At 44.5% G+C, this 20,345-nt stretch overlaps 6 protein-coding genes across 7 annotated transcripts; 2 read left to right on the top strand and 4 right to left on the bottom strand.

The window, feature by feature from the left end:
- The first annotated feature begins 25 nt into the window (after positions 1-25).
- Positions 26-1,338, top strand: LOC145703384 (G1/S-specific cyclin-D3-like). Its single transcript, XM_081780741.1, has 4 exons — positions 26-278; positions 320-508; positions 551-845; positions 886-1,338. The coding sequence occupies exons 1-4, from the start codon at positions 98-100 to the stop codon at positions 1,064-1,066; spliced, it is 846 nt and encodes a 281-aa protein (XP_081636867.1). The 5' UTR covers positions 26-97; the 3' UTR covers positions 1,067-1,338.
- Positions 1,339-1,674: 336 nt separating this feature from the next.
- Positions 1,675-11,522, bottom strand: LOC145703365 (E3 ubiquitin-protein ligase PHF7-like). Its single transcript, XM_081780718.1, has 6 exons — positions 11,430-11,522; positions 10,967-11,387; positions 10,759-10,921; positions 10,347-10,712; positions 10,092-10,302; positions 1,675-1,935 (listed from the first exon to the last, which is right to left on the bottom strand). The coding sequence occupies exons 1-6, from the start codon at positions 11,510-11,512 to the stop codon at positions 1,743-1,745; spliced, it is 1,437 nt and encodes a 478-aa protein (XP_081636844.1). The 5' UTR covers positions 11,513-11,522; the 3' UTR covers positions 1,675-1,742.
- On the bottom strand, positions 1,962-10,063 carry LOC145703374 (uncharacterized). 2 transcript variants are annotated; one of them, XM_081780729.1, is made up of 2 exons: positions 9,886-10,063; positions 1,962-3,242 (listed from the first exon to the last, which is right to left on the bottom strand). In XM_081780729.1, exon 2 carries the CDS (start codon positions 3,147-3,149, stop codon positions 2,295-2,297), a length of 855 nt encoding a protein of 284 aa, XP_081636855.1. In that variant the 5' UTR covers positions 3,150-3,242; positions 9,886-10,063; the 3' UTR covers positions 1,962-2,294. The 2 variants fall into 2 exon arrangements, with proteins under 2 accessions (XP_081636855.1, XP_081636854.1); XM_081780728.1 differs by lacking the exon at positions 1,962-3,242 and adding an exon at positions 7,513-8,654.
- A 2,723-nt stretch (positions 11,523-14,245) lies between the features above and the next one.
- LOC145704784 (uncharacterized) lies at positions 14,246-15,073 on the top strand. The gene is made up of 3 exons (XM_081782253.1): positions 14,246-14,369; positions 14,519-14,585; positions 14,678-15,073. The coding sequence occupies exons 1-3, from the start codon at positions 14,272-14,274 to the stop codon at positions 14,873-14,875; spliced, it is 363 nt and encodes a 120-aa protein (XP_081638379.1). The 5' UTR covers positions 14,246-14,271; the 3' UTR covers positions 14,876-15,073.
- A 90-nt stretch (positions 15,074-15,163) lies between these two features.
- Positions 15,164-18,204, bottom strand: LOC145702225 (histone demethylase UTY-like). Its single transcript, XM_081779441.1, has 10 exons — positions 18,148-18,204; positions 18,046-18,095; positions 17,858-17,970; positions 17,714-17,810; positions 17,422-17,632; positions 17,176-17,381; positions 16,874-17,125; positions 15,863-15,954; positions 15,602-15,817; positions 15,164-15,557 (listed from the first exon to the last, which is right to left on the bottom strand). Exons 1-10 carry the CDS (start codon positions 18,165-18,167, stop codon positions 15,345-15,347), a joined length of 1,470 nt encoding a protein of 489 aa, XP_081635567.1. The 5' UTR covers positions 18,168-18,204; the 3' UTR covers positions 15,164-15,344.
- Positions 18,205-18,827: 623 nt separating this feature from the next.
- Positions 18,828-20,261, bottom strand: LOC145703417 (lipase member I-like). Its single transcript, XM_081780775.1, has 7 exons — positions 20,163-20,261; positions 20,029-20,119; positions 19,751-19,950; positions 19,603-19,704; positions 19,379-19,534; positions 19,221-19,286; positions 18,828-19,072 (listed from the first exon to the last, which is right to left on the bottom strand). The coding sequence occupies exons 3-7, from the start codon at positions 19,782-19,784 to the stop codon at positions 18,870-18,872; spliced, it is 561 nt and encodes a 186-aa protein (XP_081636901.1). The 5' UTR covers positions 19,785-19,950; positions 20,029-20,119; positions 20,163-20,261; the 3' UTR covers positions 18,828-18,869.
- Positions 20,262-20,345: the final 84 nt, after the last annotated feature.

Here is a 20,345-nt window from a genome sequence, read left to right as displayed (position 1 = left end):
ATCCACTAAATCGTCCATTTCTTTCAGACAAGACCAAAATGACCATGGCTTGCTTTTTCTAACGAAATCTTGAAAAAGAGCCAGCAGTGGCTCGTTGATGCCGATTCATATTCCGGAGGAAGAAGCTGTTCTCGATCAAAGCCCGATTGAACTTGGCGTTCAGTCGGTTCCATCTACACCGGATCCCAATTGGAGAAATGACCCTATTCGGATCAAGCGGAATCTTATCGCCTGTCAGCCTAATGATATCAGAAGCGACTGCTTCGAGGAAATCCAAGGTAATTTCCAAACACATGCGCGGATCGTTCGATTGTTTTAGATGAGTGTCGACCTTGGATGCGAAACGAAGTCGCCCAGTGGCTTCTCGAAGTCGCCGAGCTAGAGGAATGCTGCGGCTCAGTATTCCCTGGCGCCGTTCAACTATTAGATCGTTATTTATCCAAGGTCTCACTTATGCCTTGTCAACTGCAAGTGACTGCCATTACATGTTTGCTTATTATTTCAAAAGGTACTTCTGTCATTAATGAATGGGTTCTTCATTATTGCTCAGTTTATGATGTGAATCCAATTCAAGTAAGAAAATGCGTCGCTGCCACGGCCCACACGACCACGGCATCAGAAATCCGGGAATTAGAAATCTCTATCCTTTGTCAATTCGGCTGGAATGTTTCTTGCACCAGCCGGATCGACATCTTGTCGCCTTTAATGACCCTGATGCGCTTCAATCAGGAGCGCACCGCACAAATTACAAATAGAGCGCGTTTCGTTATCGACATTTCGTGCCTCGAGCAGGAGTTGAATAAATTTTCGCCTGCTATCGTGACTGCAGCTTGTATTTGTTTCAGGTAATTCCGGCTTTCCTTGCTTCTCTCTATTACCTTTTAGTCTCCGAGGAATCCGTCTGAGAGCTCGTCGACAAGACGATCTCGTCCGCCTCGTCTCCCTTCGACTTGGCTTTCCCCGGCGCGACGTTCACGAGGCACACCAGGCCCTTCAAAACAGCATATCTCGTTGGCGTCAGAATGAGCACAGCACGCCTAACCAGGTTTCAGACGTCTGGTTTTAATTAGTCAATTCTAATAACTACAAGCCTCACATTCAAGTTCTTACTCCACATATTAATTTCAATATTTTCTCTTTTTATCTTCTCATTGTTTTCTTTATTTTACTCGTGCCTGAATCGCAGAATTTCCGTTTATCAAACCCTTGATGAAAGGCCTCCGGTCTACTTTATAGCAACTCCTACAGTTCCATTCGTTTTCTTCCATGTTCTCAGTTCAATGCTGAACTAACCAATACCGTATTAGTGAGCCCTGCCATTTTTGAATAAAGTTTTATTGTGAATTAGGGAGAAAATGGTCGCATCAAGGATAAGACCTTTTTTGATCCATCGTTCTTTTCTGGGCAGGCCAATTAACGATTTCCAGCAGTACAAGTGGAAAAATTGCATTCTCTTGATGTCATTTAATGATCTTGACGCTCTTCACTAATTAATTCTTCTGATCATTTATCTGACGCCAAATGACCGAGGATTACAAAACGTAGAAAATTCGCGGCGGTCTATATTTCAGAATTTTCAGCGGAAATTTTGTTGCTGAAAATTATATGAGATTCTGAATCACATTCTGGATGGTTCTTTTAGAACCTCCTCTGAAAAATAGACAACCAGAAGCGTTACGAAAATAAAATAAATATATATTACAATAGTATCTGCGCAGGGATAAAAACAAGGACAGGATTTTTTACTGAAGTCTTTTTGCTGATCTGGCAGCAGTGGCGGGCGTCCACTCCATGGAACTTCCAACTGATGCGCAAACGTCGCAAACCCAAGGGTATTTTTCGCTGTGACGAGGGTTTTTCTTTCGGATTTCTTCTTCTTTATCGAAAATGGCCTTGAGTCTAGGATGGCAGGCGATATGAATTCCGTTGTGTCCACTTAATTTGTTCATTTTATGCTAAAAGGTTCATCCCAGCTCCACACAGACTCTCGATGACTAGCTGCGGTCCGGAGACCGACTAGCTAGAAACCGACGCTAGTAGAACTAGGCCTCTACTTGATATCCTGACTTGAACTCACTCTCACTCAACTCTAAGGAACGCGAACGCATCTCGATTCAAGGGTCAACATGTTTATTTACAGTCTCTGGGAATAACAGCGGGGAAATCTCTTTTCTACCTTTTTTATTCTTTGCTGCTGTCGCTGGTTTGCAGTTTTTGCGAGTGAGGGGAATTTGAAAATGTGCGCGGAGCTGGGCCTCAGGCTCGTGGGCGAGAGGTGATAAGAAAGCCCGAGCCTATGAGCGGCGAGGCGGGGGCGGTGGAAATGAAGCTACTGGTTCGGACCTGGGGCGAACCTTACAGATGCCTCCAGCTGAAGCTCCACCGTCGCAGTCGTCGGCTTCGGAGTTGTAGAACAGGCGTCCAAGGTTGTCAGCTTTTGCTTCGGCGCTTTTTCTCCAGGCAATCAGTTGTCGAGCACACATCTCTCGGCGCGGTCCACGGGCGTATTTGCACATCTGATCAATGAGTTTTCGGCCGGCTGGGGACTCGAAGAACTTGCTGTTTCCTCGATCTATCTTGCGGTTGGCGGCGAGTTTGCCAATGTTTTCGAGGAGTTCCAAGCAGAGAAATGTAGATCGGTTCTTGTTGACTGGAGTGGCATCGGCCAAGGGTCGAGAATTTCCATTTCGTCGAATAACTTTCATCTTCTGAATCTTTCGATTCTTTTTGGACTGGCGAGCACGGCGAAGCTTCTTTTTCTTGGCTAACATCTCATCGAACTCGTTGTTGTCGTCATCAATCCAAACGGATGATTCGTTGGGGACGTCAGGTGGTCGAGCGAATGGAGTAGACGTCGATAAGGGTTGAAGTTGGTCAACGAGTCCAGTGATGCTCTCGCCATTCTCGGCAGCTGTGAAGATGGCTTCGACGATGTTCTCGGAGACCAGTACAGGCTTGTGGTCGGTACCAGGGCCAGAAGTGACAACAGGAGCAGCGTCTTCATCGATCACCAGGGCTGAAGTCGAGTTCAGGGTGAAGTCGGGACTGGCATCGATGATGTCCATGGCGCAGTCATCAGGGTTGACATCGGTGGTGGAGGTGACATTGACGTTGTCGGCGGCTACGATGACGGGATCAGGTCGGGCCATTTCAGGATCAACGTTGGCGACCTCGGCACCAATGCAGATGACGGATTTGACTTTGTCGGCGAGTTTTCCACTTGAAGAGTCGAAAAGGCGTATCTTTGGGAAAAGGTTAATGAATGATTCTAGAATCCTAAGGGGCAATCATCAACTAATTAATCTTTTTACGCTGACATTGCTTCTGATTTATGAAAAGTTTCCTAACGAGTTCTAGAGATACACCTGAGTTTAGAAAGGGCTTCTAAACGGGCACGTTAGAAATGGGCGAAAACACGTTTAAGGGAGTTCATTTTCGTTTGTACAGTAAATCCTGCTCCCAACTCTCGTTAGACGTGAGTGAGCAAGGGCCTTCACTGACGTGAAGGGGGAATCTCTAGCGAGGATTGTTCTGCTTAGCGCGTGTAGAACGTGTGACAGGCTTGTTGATTTCGAATTGAAGTTTCTTCGCAAGATCTAGCGATGCTTGTTTTTCTTCTTCGGCAAGTCTGGTTCGGGCGCGCGAGTTTCTTGGAACAGGCGGTGGTCTTGTGAACTTCTGAGTTTTTGGATTTGGCGGCGTCGGAGCAATTGACATTGGCGTTCCGAATTCATCCAACTCAGGTTCTTCGTTCACAGGAGTCAAGGGTCGGGTTGGGCGGGTTACTTGTTCAGCAGTGCCTCCATCGTCGTTGACATCTTCGTTGACTGAATCTTCTGGTCCAAGGTCATCAGATTCGTCAGCGACTGGTCCAGCGGAGTTGCTATCATCGCCATTTGCGGGTCCAGCGGGGTTGGACTCCTCTCCATTGGCGGATCCAGTAGGGGCTGTTCTTTCCGGCAATCTCATGTCCGTCATTGGTGGCGCGTTGAGTACAACTGGAGGATCCTTTGAGTTGTCGAATCCAGTTTTCGCCAAGGGCACATGTAGATTTGGGAAGTTGGGAAGCGGTCCCAGATGTTCACGACGTTCTTGAATTGGCTGGACTTGAGTTCGGTGAATAAAGTCCTTATTGCCTTCTTCATCGATGATTTCTATCACAGAGTCGTTTGACCTGGTTACAACGTACGGGCCGATCCATCGCATTTTGGAACGTCTTCCGGTGGCACACAATGGTCGGTAGATGAGTACTTTCGAGCCAGCTTCGATGCTTTTGGCCTCGATGGCAGGTCCGTCGTTTCGTCTCCGTGCTTCATCTGTTTTTTCTTGAATCAATTTGACTCGTTCATAGAGGATTTTTCGATCTGCAGCACTTTTCTTGACATATTCAGCGGGCGTAACTTCGACATCGCTGTTGTCGACTAAGTCAAACTGGCTGAGATCCGGTTTACATCCAAAAACCAGTTCAAACGGTGAAGTTTGAGTAGCTGCGTTCGGCAGCGAGTTGAGTATTCTGACCACTTCTGGTAAAGCGTCTGCCCAGTCAATATTCTGACTGTGCACGGCAACGAATAATGAGTCTTTCAGTACACGATGTTGTACCTCCAGGGCCCCGCAGCTTTCTGGATGGTACGCGCAGTGGTATTTCCATTCTACGCCGTGTAGTTTAGCGAATTCTTCGTTCATGGAGGAGGTAAAGTGCGTACCCCGGTCGGAAGAGATGATTTTCGGTCGAGGGAAAGTTGAGAAAATTTTGTCGCGGATTGCTTTGACAGCGTCAACGGCGCGATGCTTCCTTGTCGGTACCACGACGAGAAATCGGGAGAAAGTGTCGAGGACGGTCAGACAATAGCGATATCCATGTTTCGAACTGGGCATGTCTATGAAATCGACCAAAATTTTCTCGAAAATGCGCTTTCCTCTGACTGTCGTCCGTATTTTCGGTTTGTGACTTTGTCCTCTTCCGCCTGTCCGGTGAACGCAAGGGCAGCTGTTGACGTAATTGTTTATATCCTTCGACTTCATCGGCCACGTAAGATGTGACGTGAGCTCCATCATTCGTTTGCTCCCAGCATGGGCACACTGATCGTGGTATGAGTGGAGTACTTCACGGCGCATCGCGGTCGGAATGTAGATTTTGTCGGCAACTGACAAGACACCGGTAGCTGCGCATTTGGAAATCTGGTTTCGGCGATGATTGAGCCAAATACTCTCTTCGCACTGGTCATCCTTGACGAGTTCAACGTTGTAGTCGAGAGCGTTGAGGTATTTGGAGACGACGGGGTCATCAAACTGGGCTGAGGCGATTTCGTGAGTACAGTTGTAGACAACGATGGCTCGCTCAGCGAGAGGGTCGCGACGAGATCCTCAGGCATCGTCAAATCCGTTCCGTTCAGCGTGTTCGAAGGCGGTTTCCCGGGCTTAACCCAGGAGGGAACATAGATTTTCCACTGGTGGAAGTCGACGAAAGTTCCGGCAAGAGTGTCATCTTCGGAAGTCTTCTTAGGTTCTGCGCCTTCCGGTCGAGAAAGGAAATCGGCAACGGAGTTGTCGACACCAGGAATGAATTCCACCACAAAGTCGTAAACGGAAAGTTTGTTTGCCCAGCGGGCGACCTTGTCATTTCTCGGAGTGCTTGAATCGATGTAGGTCAAAGCTTGGTGATCGGTTCGTACGACGAAGCTGGTTCCTTGGAGGATGTGTTTGCAGTCTTCGACGGCCCAGACCAGGCCAAGCGCTTCTCGCTCTGTTGTGCTGTAGTTTTGTTGAGCTGGGTTCAATGTCCGGGAGTTGAGTCGGACAATTCGATTCTTGTTGGAAATCGGTTGCAGCAAGACGTAACCCATGGCTAACTTTGAAGCATCAGTGATGAGGACGAAGGGCAAGGTGTAGTCGGGAAAATATACCATTGATCCATCTGTGAGCTTTGCTTTCACTCGTCTTAGCGCTTCCTCGGCTTCCGCCGTCCAGACAAATTTTGAACTGCGCGGCTTGTTGATTTTGAGCAGTTCAGTAATCGGCTTGACGATGTGGGAGAAGCTGTTCTCAGCGATGGACTCGCCAATCTTGACGGAAGCAAACTGTCGGACCCAATTGAGCATTCCCAGCAGGCTCTGGAGAGACTTGTAGGAAGTGGGCGACTTGATTCGGTTGATGGCTTCCACATTGTCGGGATCGGCGGAGAGTCCTTCGGAGCTGAGTAAACGGCCAAGCCACTTGCACTGTGGGTAGAGAATTTTGCACTTTTTCGGATTTACGACAAATCCGACATCGTCGAGTCGTTTGAGCACCTCTTCGACTGCATTGGCGAAAGTTTCGAAGTCCGCAGCGTGGACGAGGACGTCATCGATGAAAATTTTGATGTTGCTGCGGTACTTCATGCCCTCGAGTGCGTCTGCGATTGCTCTGCAGAACCAGGAGCCACTGTTCTTCAAGCCGAAAGGCAAACGGGTGAACTGCCAATTGCGATTATTCCAGCAGATTGACAATTTCACTTGGTCTTCCTTTCTGACGCGGAGGTTCCAGTAACCTTTCGAAACGTCGAGGGACATGAAGAATTTGTTTCCGGGAGGAACCATGGATTGTCGTTCCATGTTCGGGATGTTGAAACTGTCGTCTTCGACGAGGACTTTGTTGAGTGTCAATTTGAAGTTGAGAATCATTCGCATCGTACCATCAGGTTTCCGTACACCGCCGATAGGAGTGTTCCAACCATGGTTATCGGTGCAAGGAACGACGACGCCAAGGGCAGCCAATTTTTCCATTTCGGCGTCCATGGATTCTTCGATCATGACTGGCAGTGGGTACTGTTGTACACTGATGGTTTTACCCGGTTCAGTGTCGATCCTAACTTCGAAGTTGCTGAAGTTTCCAATCGGTCGATTTTCGCAAGAGAAGACACGATTTATTTTTAGCATAATAATTGCCATTAGACGCTTTTGAGCTTCCGGAGCGGCATCGTTGATGTCAATTCCGAGTTCAGTGACTCGGCCCAGGAGCTCAGTGGTTGACAAATCGGCGAAATAGACGCCGGCTTTATCGTTAGCTGCATTGTAATCTTCGAAAGGTGGGTCGTTGATAAATGGGACTCGAGTCCATCCCGTAGGCGTTTTGAAGACCAGCGTCTTTCTTTGTAGATTAGTGTTAACTTGAATGCAGCGATTGAAGAGGGGATCACGTCCGAGGATGAGAGGAATCCCCATGGCGGAGTCCGGAACGAGAAAAAATGTAGTACGTTTCCAGAGTCCGTGGTGGCCAACCTTCATGTCCAGGCAAACCTTTCCAAGACACGGTCGGTTAGAAGAGCCAATGCCGCTGATTTTCTGATCCGTTTCGAGGACTTTCGCATTCAAATCCTTGGCCACACAAAGTTTCATGATGCTAGCGAAAGAGCCCGGATCATACAAAGCAGATAACCATTTTCCCTTGAGCTCGGGAAAGGAAATGGGGAGATAGACGGGAGAAGAATTGGAGTTGCATTGGTCTTCGTAGTTGATGCAGATTTTGTGGTGTTTAGAGTCGAGGGCGGACTGCGTGGCCCCGACTGGACCTAGTTTTTGATTCAACAACGGCGTCGAAATCGTTCTGGTCCCTTAGGGCGAAGTAGGTTCCATCAGCGGCTCCGCTGCGCGCGTTTGGGTTTGAGCTGGAGTTGCTGTTCGACGAGTTTTTCCCGTTATTGTTCGTCTTTTGGTTTTCCTTCTTCTTGCCCTTCTTGTTCGAGTTGTTGCCCTTCTTCGGATTCTGCTTGTCGGATTTCTCATCCTGCTCCGCAGTCTTCCTGGGCTTGTTGTTGTTCTTGTAGACATGAGCGCTGAGAGGAACGGTTTGGCAACGAACGGCCTCGGCACGATTGGCCAACGCATGAGGAGTATGAAGAGCGTCGAGCTCAACGGAGACTGTTCGGTGAACATTGCTGTCCGTTGCGGCGATGTCCTGCAACAGCTTCAGGTACAAGATCAAGTTGAAACCATCTTCGTAAGTCGCTTCAAATGGCTTGAGAAGTAGTTCTTCTTGGGTGCGCGAGTTTTCATATCTGCGTCGAAGCATAGCCAGGTACGACACCTTCAGCGACTCGAGTGACGAGGTGAGCTGTGTCGCATGTCTAGTCCACGTGGTGCCACTGCCCTTGGCTCGGTTCTGCCAGCTTTCGAGTTTCTGGTAGATAGAGCTGAAGGAGCCGTAGAGGGAGAACAAGTGACGTTTGAAGTCTTCGAGGTTGTTGATGTTCGCCTTAGAGAGGCTCTTGATCACCGCCGCAGGCAACGCGGGCTTGACGGCGAGGTAGACAGTGTTGAAGTCGAGAAGTGGCAAGGACGCTAGAATCGCTTCCAATTTAGTGATGAAATTGGATAAGGCTTCTTCGCTTGACCCGTTAAAGCTAATGTCGCGAAGATAGGACATTAACATTTGTTGTTGAAGAACTTGGGCATTGGTGGCGACTCCATTTGAGGCAGCGTCGGTAGTGTCGGATCCATCGAGGGCCATGTCGACGAGTGCGGCGACGAGGTCAGCTTCTTCGCGCTTGAGTCTGGCGATGTCAGCTTTGATGGCATCGTCGTCGGAGTTGGCGTCCAGACCGTCCAGCTTCGATCGAGTATACTTCAGTATGGCAACGATTTCAGCTTTGGTTGTCATCGTCGGTACTTTGGTCTCTTTTGGTACGGTTAGACATGCTGCTGATTATATGATTCGGTTCTAGCAATTTGATTGGGGGGTGGAGTCGTACCTAGGCGTGCCTCGAATAGTAGCCTTCCATCCGGTCAACACTTCCTAATTGCACAATCAATCTAGTGAGTCGGTTTATAGCCTAACTAAACGAGCACTTGCGTGGACTCGGTAGCTATTATGGCGTCGCTACACTGTGGTGACTGATGGCATATTAGGAGGCTTCGCAAATAGACTGGTCTACTATTCTTGGATTACGGTTGGTAGTGTTAATCTCCAATTTGGGAATTGATTGCTAGAAACCAGCTGATCACTTCTGTTTTATGCATATTTTGGCAATTTCTAGACATTTGGGGGTAATCGCCCCATTTCGGGGGTTTTGGGGTCACCCTGGGGTCATGTGACCCAGCGGGGGGTCACCTGACCTCGGGTCCGAAAGTTGAACTTTTGGACTGGTAATTGACTTTGGGCCCATACTTGACCAACTTGGCCAGTGAGCACCCATGTGGGTAGCTTAGTTGAGAAAATAGCTGCGTTGAATGTTTCTAGTTGATAAGAGACATTCATAGTTTATCGCAATCTATTTTTGGCATTTGAGCCGCAAAAAATGTTTCCCATGACCTCGGGGATTAACCCTAGCGGCGCCCAGAAGGGCGCGCTTTAGAAAAAATGCGTTGAAAATATCCTAAATTTACTCTAAGTTAGCGTACTGGAACATTTAGGGGTTTAAAATAGCATAAGAGTGAGTCTCAGACCGGCTGAGTGTAAAAAAGCGCTATTTGAAACGTCTAAATGCGGCCCCAGGCGCGTTATTTAAATCTAGGATAGAAAAAATGTCATAAAAAGGAAGCATTGTCAGCGTAAAATCACTAATCGTAACTCCCAGGGACTGACAACAAACATACTTCGCCGAGAAAAGAGGCGGTTCGACTCTTCCTTAGGGTTCGGATTTAAAGTAGAAGTCAGGAATAGAAGAGTATCCCACTTCTGACACCATTTAAAAGGTTCATCCCAGCTCCACACAGACTCTCGATGACTAGCTGCGGTCCGGAGACCGACTAGCTAGAAACCGACGCTAGTAGAACTAGGCCTCTACTTGATATCCTGACTTGAACTCACTCTCACTCAACTCTAAGGAACGCGAACGCATCTCGATTCAAGGGTCAACATGTTTATTTACAGTCTCTGGGAATAACAGCGGGGAAATCTCCTTTCTACCTTTTTTATTCTTTGCTGCTGTCGCTGGTTTGCAGTTTTTGCGAGTGAGGGGAATTTGAAAATGTGCGCGGAGCTGGGCCTCAGGCTCGTGGGCGAGAGGTGATAAGAAAGCCCGAGCCTATGAGCGGCGAGGCGGGGGCGGTGGAAATGAAGCTACTGGTTCGGACCTGGGGCGAACCTTACAATGCACTTGAAAAACTTCTTACCAATCATCACAAAGAACAACCTCCTCCTCTGTACCGTCGTAGCCACTTCTCGTCGGATATTTGCACTCTTTTGGTGACAGCCCGCAAAGCTTTGTCTTGTTATCGGCGTATTGCTCGTCGAAGTTGCCTTCTAGCTCGATCACGGACTCTCGATTCGGAATGTTGACTCCTTGAGCGATGCAGCATTTGATGAACATTTCGATGTTGTTGTCTGAATCAAAAAGTTTACTGCGTTAGTTGTATTGTCAATTTTACCGAAGCAGAGAGGGCACTTGATCTTGCACAGTCCTTTTTGAACAGCGAGTTTTGAAAGGCATTCTCGATGGAAGTTTGCGAACTTGCAGCATTTGGACACGACGATGTCTTTCAGATCATCAAAAAACTCAAGACAGCATTGACATTGAAAGAAAGCTTGGTCTTGGTTGAATTCGTTGCGGATCATAAACTGAATTTGATCGTCAATCGTCATCAGTCGTTCCTCTGTGAGAGTTGCTTTGCGTTCTAAAAACGTTTCCACCATCTTCATATAATCATAATCCGACGCCTTGCGCATTTTTGTTATATCATCCTTGGTGACTTCATATTTTTGATCGTTGGCATCTGCGAGTCCAACACCGTTTCCTATGGAAAAAACGTATTCACCGACGGGACGGTGGAAAAATCTCACCTTTAAAGTTAAAAGAAACGTCTAGACAGTACTTTGGTTGTCCAGAGCAGCCACGCAAGTTGTAACGATAGCGTCTGGTCGCATGCTTCCAGCAGAAAGCGGGGCACATGTTGTTGTCAGCCACGAGTGTGAAGCCCGCCCGCTTGGCGCAAGGATAGTGGAACTGAAAATGACCTCAGATAAGACTTCCGAAAGAAGGGAAACTTACACTTTTGTTGCACTTTTCCATGCAGCCGATGCTAGCTCCAGATCGTTTACAAATGCAGCACTTCAGTTTTTTCGCTCGTTTGATTTCCTCGATGATGTCAGCTCGAAGATAACCGGTACCTCCAATTGTATGTTTTTTATACTGCTTCGGTGGAAGTCCTCCTTCATCTTGTGGCTTGACATAAATGCCCGAAGCTGAGATGAGGCAATTGTAATGACAAGAAATGTCCTCCTCGGGAGTAGCATGTTGATCGACAAGCCATTGACCGTGGTTTATTTCAAAGTCTGGCTTGTTGTATCGCGGCCGCTTGTAGACCTTGTTTCTTTTTAGCTCAAGTGCTGCGACCTCGTCGTTTTCCTTTCGTCGACAGAGGTCATTTAGCTTTTCCCGAGTCGCATCGTCGAGCGGCATTTCTGAGGGTCTTATTGACGATGAGTTAAAATTCAGTATAGCAAGAACTTACAGAAGGCCTGGCTGGAAACAAAAAACGCATTTCGGACGCTCTGCGTCTTCTTTCCGCACAGGTTTCTTCCTTGCCAAGCCCATTTCGCACACTTGTAAATTTATAACTGACTGTATGGTCGGCAACAAACACCTGAGAGAGCATTCATTCTAGAGAAGATGCGAGGATGATAATGCGATTTCCACGATGTCTATCAGTTAACCGATCATTTTAGCCGTGATTCTGCCCGACAATTTCCTGCTACAAACTGTCTGGGATTTCTTCAGTGCTCGTCCTTTTGCCAAACGTAAAATTTGATGGTAATTTATTTATTCTTAACGTCTCTATTTCCGTAATCCAGCCTAGTAGACCGAATAATAATTAGCTTTTGGGACATTAGCGTTCTTCTATGTATAAATTTTATTTGAAATAAGTTGTCTGTTTTCGAATATATCGACTTTTTGAGAGAAACCAATCAATTTCTTGGCCAGTCTACTAAAGCGGCATGAAGTCAGTGCTACTTTAATACGGAACTGACGTCAATTGAGACATCGAACGGAATTTCACTTCCCCTTAGTTCTTTTTCGCGACTTTTTGATTACTTATATATCGCTTTCGAATATGATTCCAAAGTCTTGATGTTTTAAAAACTATATGGAGAACTTGCCTTTATTTTTCTTATTTTGCAGTATGAAATTAAAGTTGCCATTATTCCAAACTCAACTATAAGGGCCGGCTTTCTGTGTCAAGAATGAATTTTTCGCCATTTTCATCGATAATCTGTCGGAAGTATACATTTTCCAGTGACAAAAAGGCATCGAATCCGACTTTGCCACGGAAATCCAAGCTATAATCTTCCAAGTTCAAGAATTAAAGAAAGCGACACCCTGAGTTGTCTGGGATCATTGACGCAATCTCAACTTTGCTGACGTCTTTATGTTGACTGAATTTGGAGTCCCAACTTCCACTAGATGGGGTATCATTTGATGAAAATATATACAAGTCTTTTTTTGGAAATTTTCAAAATTGAAGGAAATACTCTAAGAAAACAATATTTTCAAGAACCTTTACCATCATCATCTTTTGGTATATCAATGTCGTTAGGTTAGCCGTAAAAAGCTTTCAGTAAAATACAGCGCGAACACGGCTCTACTTTTAACAGCCAAAAGTTTCAACTCGCCAAAAGTCTTCCATTAATTCCTTAGTTCTAAGATTTACGCAAAGATACATCCGGAATCATAGACGAAAAAAAGAATGGTAAACGCGCTGCGAGACAAGGACGAGCCCCTAGGTGGCGGCGCTCTAAATGAAATGGTGATCACTGTTCCGCCAGTCACTCGTACGGCGATCATTTCGCGCCACCGGTTCTGTCCAGCACCACCGAGGTCCTCACCAAAAGTGATTTTGGGTCCTAGCCCAACTGAGAGTTTATTTATCACGAAGTTTTCAACGCCTCCTCACGACGGACTCCTCAAGCTTTCACCTGGCCGCTTCGCCACCGGGACGGCTGAGCGATGCCAGGGCTTTTTATGGAATGGTGGTACATGATACTGCTATGCGTCTCCTCCCTCATCGTGCTCGTTTCGATCAGATTTGGCTACCTGTTTCTTCCGAGGGTGGGTTGAATTTAGCTAAACCAGCAGATTTCAGTATAATAATTTAGGTACTTCAGGTGAAGCAAATTCAAACGCTTTCGAAGCAAGGTGCTCATCTTGTTACAAATAGGAAAGTGACGATGTTCATCACGATAATTGGGACGGCTATTATCGCGACATTTCAACTTTTTACAGTTATTCTAGGAAAGGTTCTCTTCCATGATTTCAATGTAAAACGACTGCAATCGAGGAATAATGAAAGAACCTTGCTAAAGACAATTTTCTACCAAAAGAAATTATCCCTTGCCCAGTTTTAACGTATCTGACTGTATGTCTCCATCCTCTTCTTACATTTTTCGGCGTGAATATGCTCCTATTTGTCCGTCAAATGTTCACCCTCAGGTACGTTTTTCCGAAAACATCATTCATATCATTGAAAATTCAAGGACTTTGAGACAGACTCCACTGAAATATTTCATCATTACGATGGCTAGTACAGTTTCAGCTATGGTAGCGTCCACATTATTCTTAGGTACGCGCTGAGAATCAAATTTACAGTCGTTGTAACGACCTTTTTATAGCATTTGGAGGATTGGTGTTCTATCTTTTATACTTCGACAGACACGATAACCAAGGCTGGATCATTACCCGAATTGACCCTGAAGACGATGGCAGTCATCATAGCCAAAGCACTTGTTTATTCAAATCCGAAGTTTCTGTAACTCTGGTCTTGCTATCAGCACTAGGCAACATGGCGCTCCTACTGTTTTGCTCAATTTGGGACGTCATTCCTTTTATCCGCTACGTCTGGTACCGATATACCTGTCAGCTCCCGAAGGCGCACAAATACATCGAAATTCTTGCATTCAAGGAAAGGCTTTAAAATTTTTAATCAAAATTTTCTCTTTTATAAAGGAAATTGACAGACGAATTAGTTTTTCCAGCTCATCTTGTGTTTTTGAAATTCAAAATTTGAGTTACGGAAAATTCATAAATTAATCATTTATGACGCCAAATAATGATAATACAGTCATAAAGGGTGTTATTCCTACGATGGAAGAACACATTCATATATAATATATGATATATTATGTAAAGGGAAATGTACCTCCCACCGAGAAACATAGTTTTTTCTATCGAATATGACGCGTGAGAATTATTGATTCAAAAAGCTTTGGGTACTTGGTTTTAGAGACTCATTAGTATTAATTATCGATCGAAAATTTTACTAAAGCCCCGAAAAGTTGCTCGCCGCTTCGCTCAATCTAATGCTCTCGATTCCAATTCTACCGATCATGTGCTACTGCCGAAATATCGTCGCATTCTCCGCCCTCAGTTGGATTCTGTACAGCTCCATTCTGTCTGTGTAAGTTTTTTGGGAATGGCGAGACATAATTTATTAGCTTATCTGCTGCTAAATGAAAATTTCCAGACTTTTGATGAGAATTCCAGTCTGAGACTCTCCCATCTGACGGATGATCTGTTTCATTAATTTATTCATAATTCATTTTCTAGGATGTTCTTTTCGGAAGGAGAATTCCGCCAATTCGCGAATATCAAGTTCCTCGAGCCCGTGGTACAGGTATCTCATCTGGTATTATAAAACTATATGTATCTTGTATTATTAAAATCAAAGTATATTTGCAATGTAAATTATACTCAAGCCAACTTTAGAATCTGATCGACCTTCTGGACACTCACAAAGGAATGGACCCAGATGCAGTAGAAGACCTAGATAAGCCGCGAAAACCGAGAAAACTAGAAGTCGATGGGCTTGATGCAGCTCTTGAAAAACAAGCGCAGAATGAGCGCGAACGAATACAAGCACAATCTGATCCGATTGTCGACATTGTGATCGAGAAAGTCTTGTAATTTGCTAAGAAGAAAAGATAAAAACAGCAGCTCAAAAACACTTTACTTCTTTTGTTAGTCTTCCTTGATTTCCTGTCGGCCCAGATCAAGGAAGAGTAATTTGCTTCAATTTTACTTCAATATTCAACCTATACATGCCACTGACCAACCATTAAAACTGACCAAATCCACACAACCGTGCGAGGCGGGGAATTACCTCAATCACTTCTAATTTAAATGTTTGAAATACTTAATAAAGGGATTAAATAAACAATCTTATTTTCGATTTTTGAATAATTGAGGCAGAAATTCTGGTAAAACAATAATAATAGAGAAATTTATTCCGGCAGGGATTTATCAGCTTTTCTTAAGAACTGTTTGGTGAAGTTGGTATACTGTTTTGTTTCAGGTTTGAGTTGACTGTAGCGCGTGTGGAATCAAATAAAATTGGCTTGAGGCTTGACCCAAATTTTGGCTCTTCGTTTTGGCGTTACCATTTTAGCTTGAGCTTGTCGTACATTATTTGAAGCTTGCGAACGGTGTATTGCTGCACTACCACCCAGCTTTGGTACTCTTTTGATTCGGCACAATCTTTGCAGTAAGGCACTGATACTTCATCTGAGTTTCCGCTGTCTTTGATCCAAAGCAGTGTGTAAAGCTCGCAGTCGCAATCCTCACAAAAGCGAAGCTGCTGATCATCGGCCTAAATTTTTTCTTGATTTTTGGAAACCTCGTTATGCGTCTTACCTGCTGGATTATCTTTATTCCTTTCGATTTGATGAACTTTACTGAATTGGCGAGGGTAAACATGGATCGCTGGAGGAAATAGCGAACAGAAGCGAACATCTCGAAGTCTAATTCAAGTCCAGCAGCAGCAAGGTTCCACGTGACTCTCTCCATTGGCACCAGACTTTGGAACTTGCGCTGCAAATTTAATTCGTAGCGTTCGACAGCCACATCAAACTAGAGAAAGAATATTTATTTGATGCTTAGCTTTGGAGAACTTACATGGAATTTCTGCATTGGCAAGCAATTCCAGGCGATGTTGTTGCAAAAACCGTCTGCTTGAACCCAATGCGGTGTTCCAGCGTTCAGAAATACTAAATTATTCGATGAAATCAAGAGTTTGCATCCCAATACAATGTCGATGAGTGGCTCTCAGACAAAGCTTTCTTGAGAAAATTTCTCGAAAGCGGCATGTTTCAATCTCATCCTGTTATTTTCTTTGGCAATAAATCATATTTAGTTGACCGGGTGATCTTACGCTATTTTTTCGCGGCAGGAAATTATTTTATGGCAGCTGTTTATGCGCAAACTCGGTATGAGTGCCTCATATAAGGAGGAAAGCTTTGCCTCGAGTATTCAAAAATACGAATTCAAAAAAAGAAAAAATCTGCTTTCCCATTTTCCCCGTTATATTTGACATGATATCGGTTATCAAAGAAATTCATAGAGGCTGTCCTCCATGGCTTCTCGGACTTGTGTACTGTTTCATTTACAGCTTCTTCTGGGACATTATAATATGCCTTGGGTTGCTCGCTATCAGTACCAAGCTGATTAAAGAAGAGTATCTTGCAAAATTGAAAGAAGAACTGGAATTTCTCGAATTGGTAAAGCAGGGAAAAATAACAAAACTGAGAGAAGAACTTATCGCCGAATACCGCCGGCAAAATGAATGCCTCGAAGAGGACCTCAGAAATTCCAACTGCGATTTAGAGGAAAACTGCACTGGCAGCACTGCGAAGACTTCAAAGCCTGCCGAAACGGTAGAAATCGTCAGCTGTGGACTAACACCTGTATAATTCCCCTTTCAGATTTTTTTCTTTCTCTCATTTTTCCTATCGAGGTTTTTCTTTACTTTAAAGTTTTTTACTCTTTAGGATTTCTCTGCTTAATTTTTCATCTCTTCTTCCTTTCTTTCTTTTTCTTACCATTTCATTTCGTTGCTATACAACTTGCTAATTTACTATCATTCCATGAAAAAATAAATTATAAAAGCAAAATTCTCGCGTCTCTTACCAATATCTCCAGGTCGTTGAATATAGCGATGAACGGGTATTCCAGCGTCGATGAGCTCGTCGATCGCCGGCCACCAAGGGTCCTCAAGATAGTTGACACGATTCTTTTTGCAAAGCTCGTCTAGCGCGGGCCAGTACTCTTCTGGCGTACTTAGCCACGAGGTATCGCCTGGTCCAATATTAATGTTCACTGCACACGTGCATAGATTTTCTTGGTGCCCTGGAGTCCTACTTCCGGGCACTTTTATATAAGCTGAAGAAAGAAATGATCATGAAACGCTAGAATCCAAATAGATTCTTCACCTTGAACTGTGTTCACACCGAGAACAGGCTGCCCGACGTACGATAGGAGGTTCTTTTCGTGCTTGTATTGAATCCAATACGGTAGTTTTCCAAGCTCTTCTAGCTCTGCTTTCCAAAGCTTTTCATCTGACAAGTCGAGATTCGTTCCAAAGTCCAAATCTTCACCATAAGTGATTACGTTTGGATTTTCATGAGCGTTCTTTTCTCTGAACGGAATAAATACAGTAGCGGAAAACATATTTCTACCGGAATAGACGGCTCTGATACAGCGCATATGTCCTCAGCGGTTTCCATTCTCTTGGCGATGAGCAGAGCCAGATCACTTTTCCATTGTTAACGTTGAAATCTGGCGACTGGACTGTCTGCTTTCGTATTTCAATCGGAGCATTCGGCGCTCGTTTTACCATCGAACGCGTCGTGAAATATTCGAGGTTTATGCCAGCGGCTTTGCATCCACCTTAAAAGCTCGTTAGTCGAAAGAGAGGCACTATGTCACGAACTTGAGTACCAGACAAGACATGACTGCTTTCAAATGTACCTCGGATAATAGAGACGGGGTTCTTCGGATGCATGCAAAAATTTTTGAGGTCTTGGGAGTAGAATTCTTCGGCAGTGTTGCATACTATTACAGGCACCTATTAGAGAAAGTTAATCGTTTTCAAAAAGATTTCCGTAGACTCACTTTTGGAAAGAGGTTTTCTGGTTTTGGAGGTGATTTGTGGGGTCTGTACAAATTGGTCTTTATTAAATGCTTCTTTCTGTTATTTTTGATTACTTCGACAACGTAATTTCCATCTGAAAGGACGATTTAAACCACTCTTCTTTGTTAAAATTGAACTCGCAACGAACGTTTATGTAAAACTTATTCACCTGCTTCGGCCGGAATTTCTGTCGGCTGCGTTAACTGTGAGCATGTTTCTCTTAAAAATTTAATTTGTAAATTTTCAAGTTCTTCTGCCTGAAATTTTTTACCTCTGATTTGTTTCATACATTCTGTTTAGTTCAGTCGCTCCGTTGGAAAGCCGCCAGTTTTTTCATTTTTTTGGTGGCTCCGCGTTTGGCCCCGCAGCGATTACACCGCCGCCACCAACCGTGAACTTCTTGCTTGTCACTCAATCTCTTACTCAACGATGATTCTAGCGCACACGTAATTTCTTACTTGACGACAGATTGAAAAGAAGGCTCTATAAAGAAGAAACACTTTTGGCAAAGGAAAAAAAAAACGCGACGCAGCGCAAAAAGTCGATGGGACCGGCTGACGGATCAATACTTCAGCCTTTCTGATAAAACATTTACTCTATGTTTATATCTCTTTTGACGCGCACGACGATGGAGATTCTAGCTCCTTCTATGAACTTAAAAATAGATTTTAGAGCAAAGATCAGCAAGATGTGTTTTAAATAGAATATCTTTATTTAACCATAAATAACAGTTATTTAGCAGAAGGGCTCACGCTGCGAAGTATCGCCAAAATAGCTCGTTTTCTCGAAGGGTTTAATTGCATAATATCCAAGAATGTTGCATCCGTCTCCAGAGCATTGGGTGCATTTTTCATCCTTGTAATCTTCTTCGTTTTGACATGGAGCTTTCTTCGACTTTCAGAGAATTATTTACATTGAAAATTTCAAGGAAGCAGTTAGGGTTAGGGTAACCGTACAACCATGAACTTCATCTTGAAGATGTTCTACTGTCGTTCAAATAGTGCTACTCTTGACAACTTGAAAAGCCGTAACAAAGACACAACTTGGCATTTTAATCGAATGAATCCACAAGTCAACTGCGCGCATATGGCTACAGTACAAGTCGAAGAAGCCACATCCCGGTTGATGGTTCCCTCCATTTGGATAGAAGTCAGCATGTCCAAAGGGTTCGTTGAGCCCGCACAAACCATGTGACACTCAATAAATCTCAACACCAGATAAAAAACCGTTTCAATTTTTAAATAGCGATTTGAAGTGGCGAAAAGGGGCACGATACATATTATATTTGAATGAAGATTTGTTAAATTTATCCATTCAAATTTTCTGAATCACAGAATCACAAACCTTGCGCTCCATTAGTATGCATCAGATCAACGAAACGAGCGTCCGTATGATCCAGTCGAGCGGGCGCTTGTGGGGTTAAAATATTTAACCGCTACAATTAGTGAGCCAAAGCCGGTTAGAGAGATCATTTAGCATGGAGAAACATTTGTTAACCACGCCTTCTACTTTTTCAAAAAGTGGTCCAGCTGCATCTAGTCCAGTGATACGGGCGATTGTAAAACCGAATTCTTCCTGAGTCCATTTTCCGGCAAATGCGCACACATGTGCCCCGAGCGAGTGTCCAGCGCAGTAAAAGTTCTCCTCGTTGAATCCTGTATCTCGAGTTCAAAAATAGACAGCGTTGGGCGTTTGACTTTGCCACAGGTTTAGAAGCCGAGTCCTGCAGCGCGAAGTTTACCGAAGAAATGACCAAGAGCGCGGCCGGCTACTTGAGTGTTGGCCGCAGCCTTGTTGTAGTTAATTCTCAAGGCTCCTCGATGCCAATCTAAAATTCAACTTTCTATTCTGTATAAACCCTTTAATAAGCCCACCAAGAGCGACGTAATCATCATTTGTGTGTTCCATCAAGGCCCGCCTTTAGCTTTGCTTAACAAAAGACATCCTATTATAGGAGATTCATTAAATGTTAACCACTCCCTAGATAAACCAAGAAGTCCTTCTTCATAATACCCGTCATTCCATCCATGTGTGACGACGGTGATGCGCGCATCTGGCTTGAATTTAGAAATATCTAAACACATGCATTTAGTTGGTTAAACATTCATGCGCCTCCAAAACAATGGAACACTTGGCCTTGAATAATTTGTACCTGGATTTTCCCAGTCGATCTTGTGGTCGCGCAGGCCATCTTTTGTTGACAACTTCAAGGTTGGATGAATTGCCATTATTGATTCAGGAAGCTGCAAAAGATTCTGATCAAGAGTGGCTGAATTTGAAATCTACCTGAGCGGGCCGATATCCTTCCATTGAGTAAGGTGGCTCGTCAATCAAAACGGATATTAACGATACGCTATTAGCGTCATGCATTTAAAATTTACTATCTTTTGTCCGATTAATCATTTTTATCGACAAGCAATGTGGATTATCAGCCTTCTACATCCGCTTTCCTGTAAAACAGCCTAATGG

The sequence above is a fragment of the Oikopleura dioica genome, chromosome PAR, assembly GCF_907165135.1.
Source record: "Oikopleura dioica chromosome PAR, OKI2018_I68_1.0, whole genome shotgun sequence".
In the NCBI taxonomy this organism is placed as follows: Eukaryota; Metazoa; Chordata; class Appendicularia; order Copelata; family Oikopleuridae; genus Oikopleura; species Oikopleura dioica.
This window is presented reverse-complemented; position numbering and strand designations above follow the sequence as displayed.

Coding starts and splice junctions, on each gene's coding strand:
- LOC145703374 (XM_081780728.1), bottom strand. CDS start 8,637: ATGACAACCAAAGCTGAAATCGTTGCCATACTGAAGTATACTCGATCG.
- LOC145703365 (XM_081780718.1), bottom strand. CDS start 11,512: ATGGGCTTGGCAAGGAAGAAACCTGTGCGGAAAGAAGACGCAGAGCGT. Junction 11,388..11,429: donor TGTTTCCAGCCAGGCCTTCT/GTAAGTTCTTGC, acceptor ATCGTCAATAAG/ACCCTCAGAAATGCCGCTCG. Junction 10,713..10,758: donor CGTTTCTTTTAACTTTAAAG/GTGAGATTTTTC, acceptor TTTTTTCCATAG/GAAACGGTGTTGGACTCGCA.
- LOC145703384 (XM_081780741.1), top strand. CDS start 98: ATGCCGATTCATATTCCGGAGGAAGAAGCTGTTCTCGATCAAAGCCCG. Junction 279..319: donor CTGCTTCGAGGAAATCCAAG/GTAATTTCCAAA, acceptor CGATTGTTTTAG/ATGAGTGTCGACCTTGGATG. Junction 846..885: donor GCAGCTTGTATTTGTTTCAG/GTAATTCCGGCT, acceptor ATTACCTTTTAG/TCTCCGAGGAATCCGTCTGA.
- LOC145704784 (XM_081782253.1), top strand. CDS start 14,272: ATGCTCTCGATTCCAATTCTACCGATCATGTGCTACTGCCGAAATATC. Junction 14,370..14,518: donor TACAGCTCCATTCTGTCTGT/GTAAGTTTTTTG, acceptor TTCATTTTCTAG/GATGTTCTTTTCGGAAGGAG. Junction 14,586..14,677: donor TCCTCGAGCCCGTGGTACAG/GTATCTCATCTG, acceptor AGCCAACTTTAG/AATCTGATCGACCTTCTGGA.
- LOC145703417 (XM_081780775.1), bottom strand. CDS start 19,784: ATGGAACACACAAATGATGATTACGTCGCTCTTG. Junction 19,705..19,750: donor TGATGATTACGTCGCTCTTG/GTGGGCTTATTA, acceptor GTTGAATTTTAG/ATTGGCATCGAGGAGCCTTG. Junction 19,073..19,220: donor GCATACTAATGGAGCGCAAG/GTTTGTGATTCT, acceptor AGATTTATTGAG/TGTCACATGGTTTGTGCGGG.
- LOC145702225 (XM_081779441.1), bottom strand. CDS start 18,167: ATGTATGAAACAAATCAGAG. Junction 18,096..18,147: donor ATGTATGAAACAAATCAGAG/GTAAAAAATTTC, acceptor TAAATTTTTAAG/AGAAACATGCTCACAGTTAA. Junction 17,811..17,857: donor CAGAAAACCTCTTTCCAAAA/GTGAGTCTACGG, acceptor TTTCTCTAATAG/GTGCCTGTAATAGTATGCAA.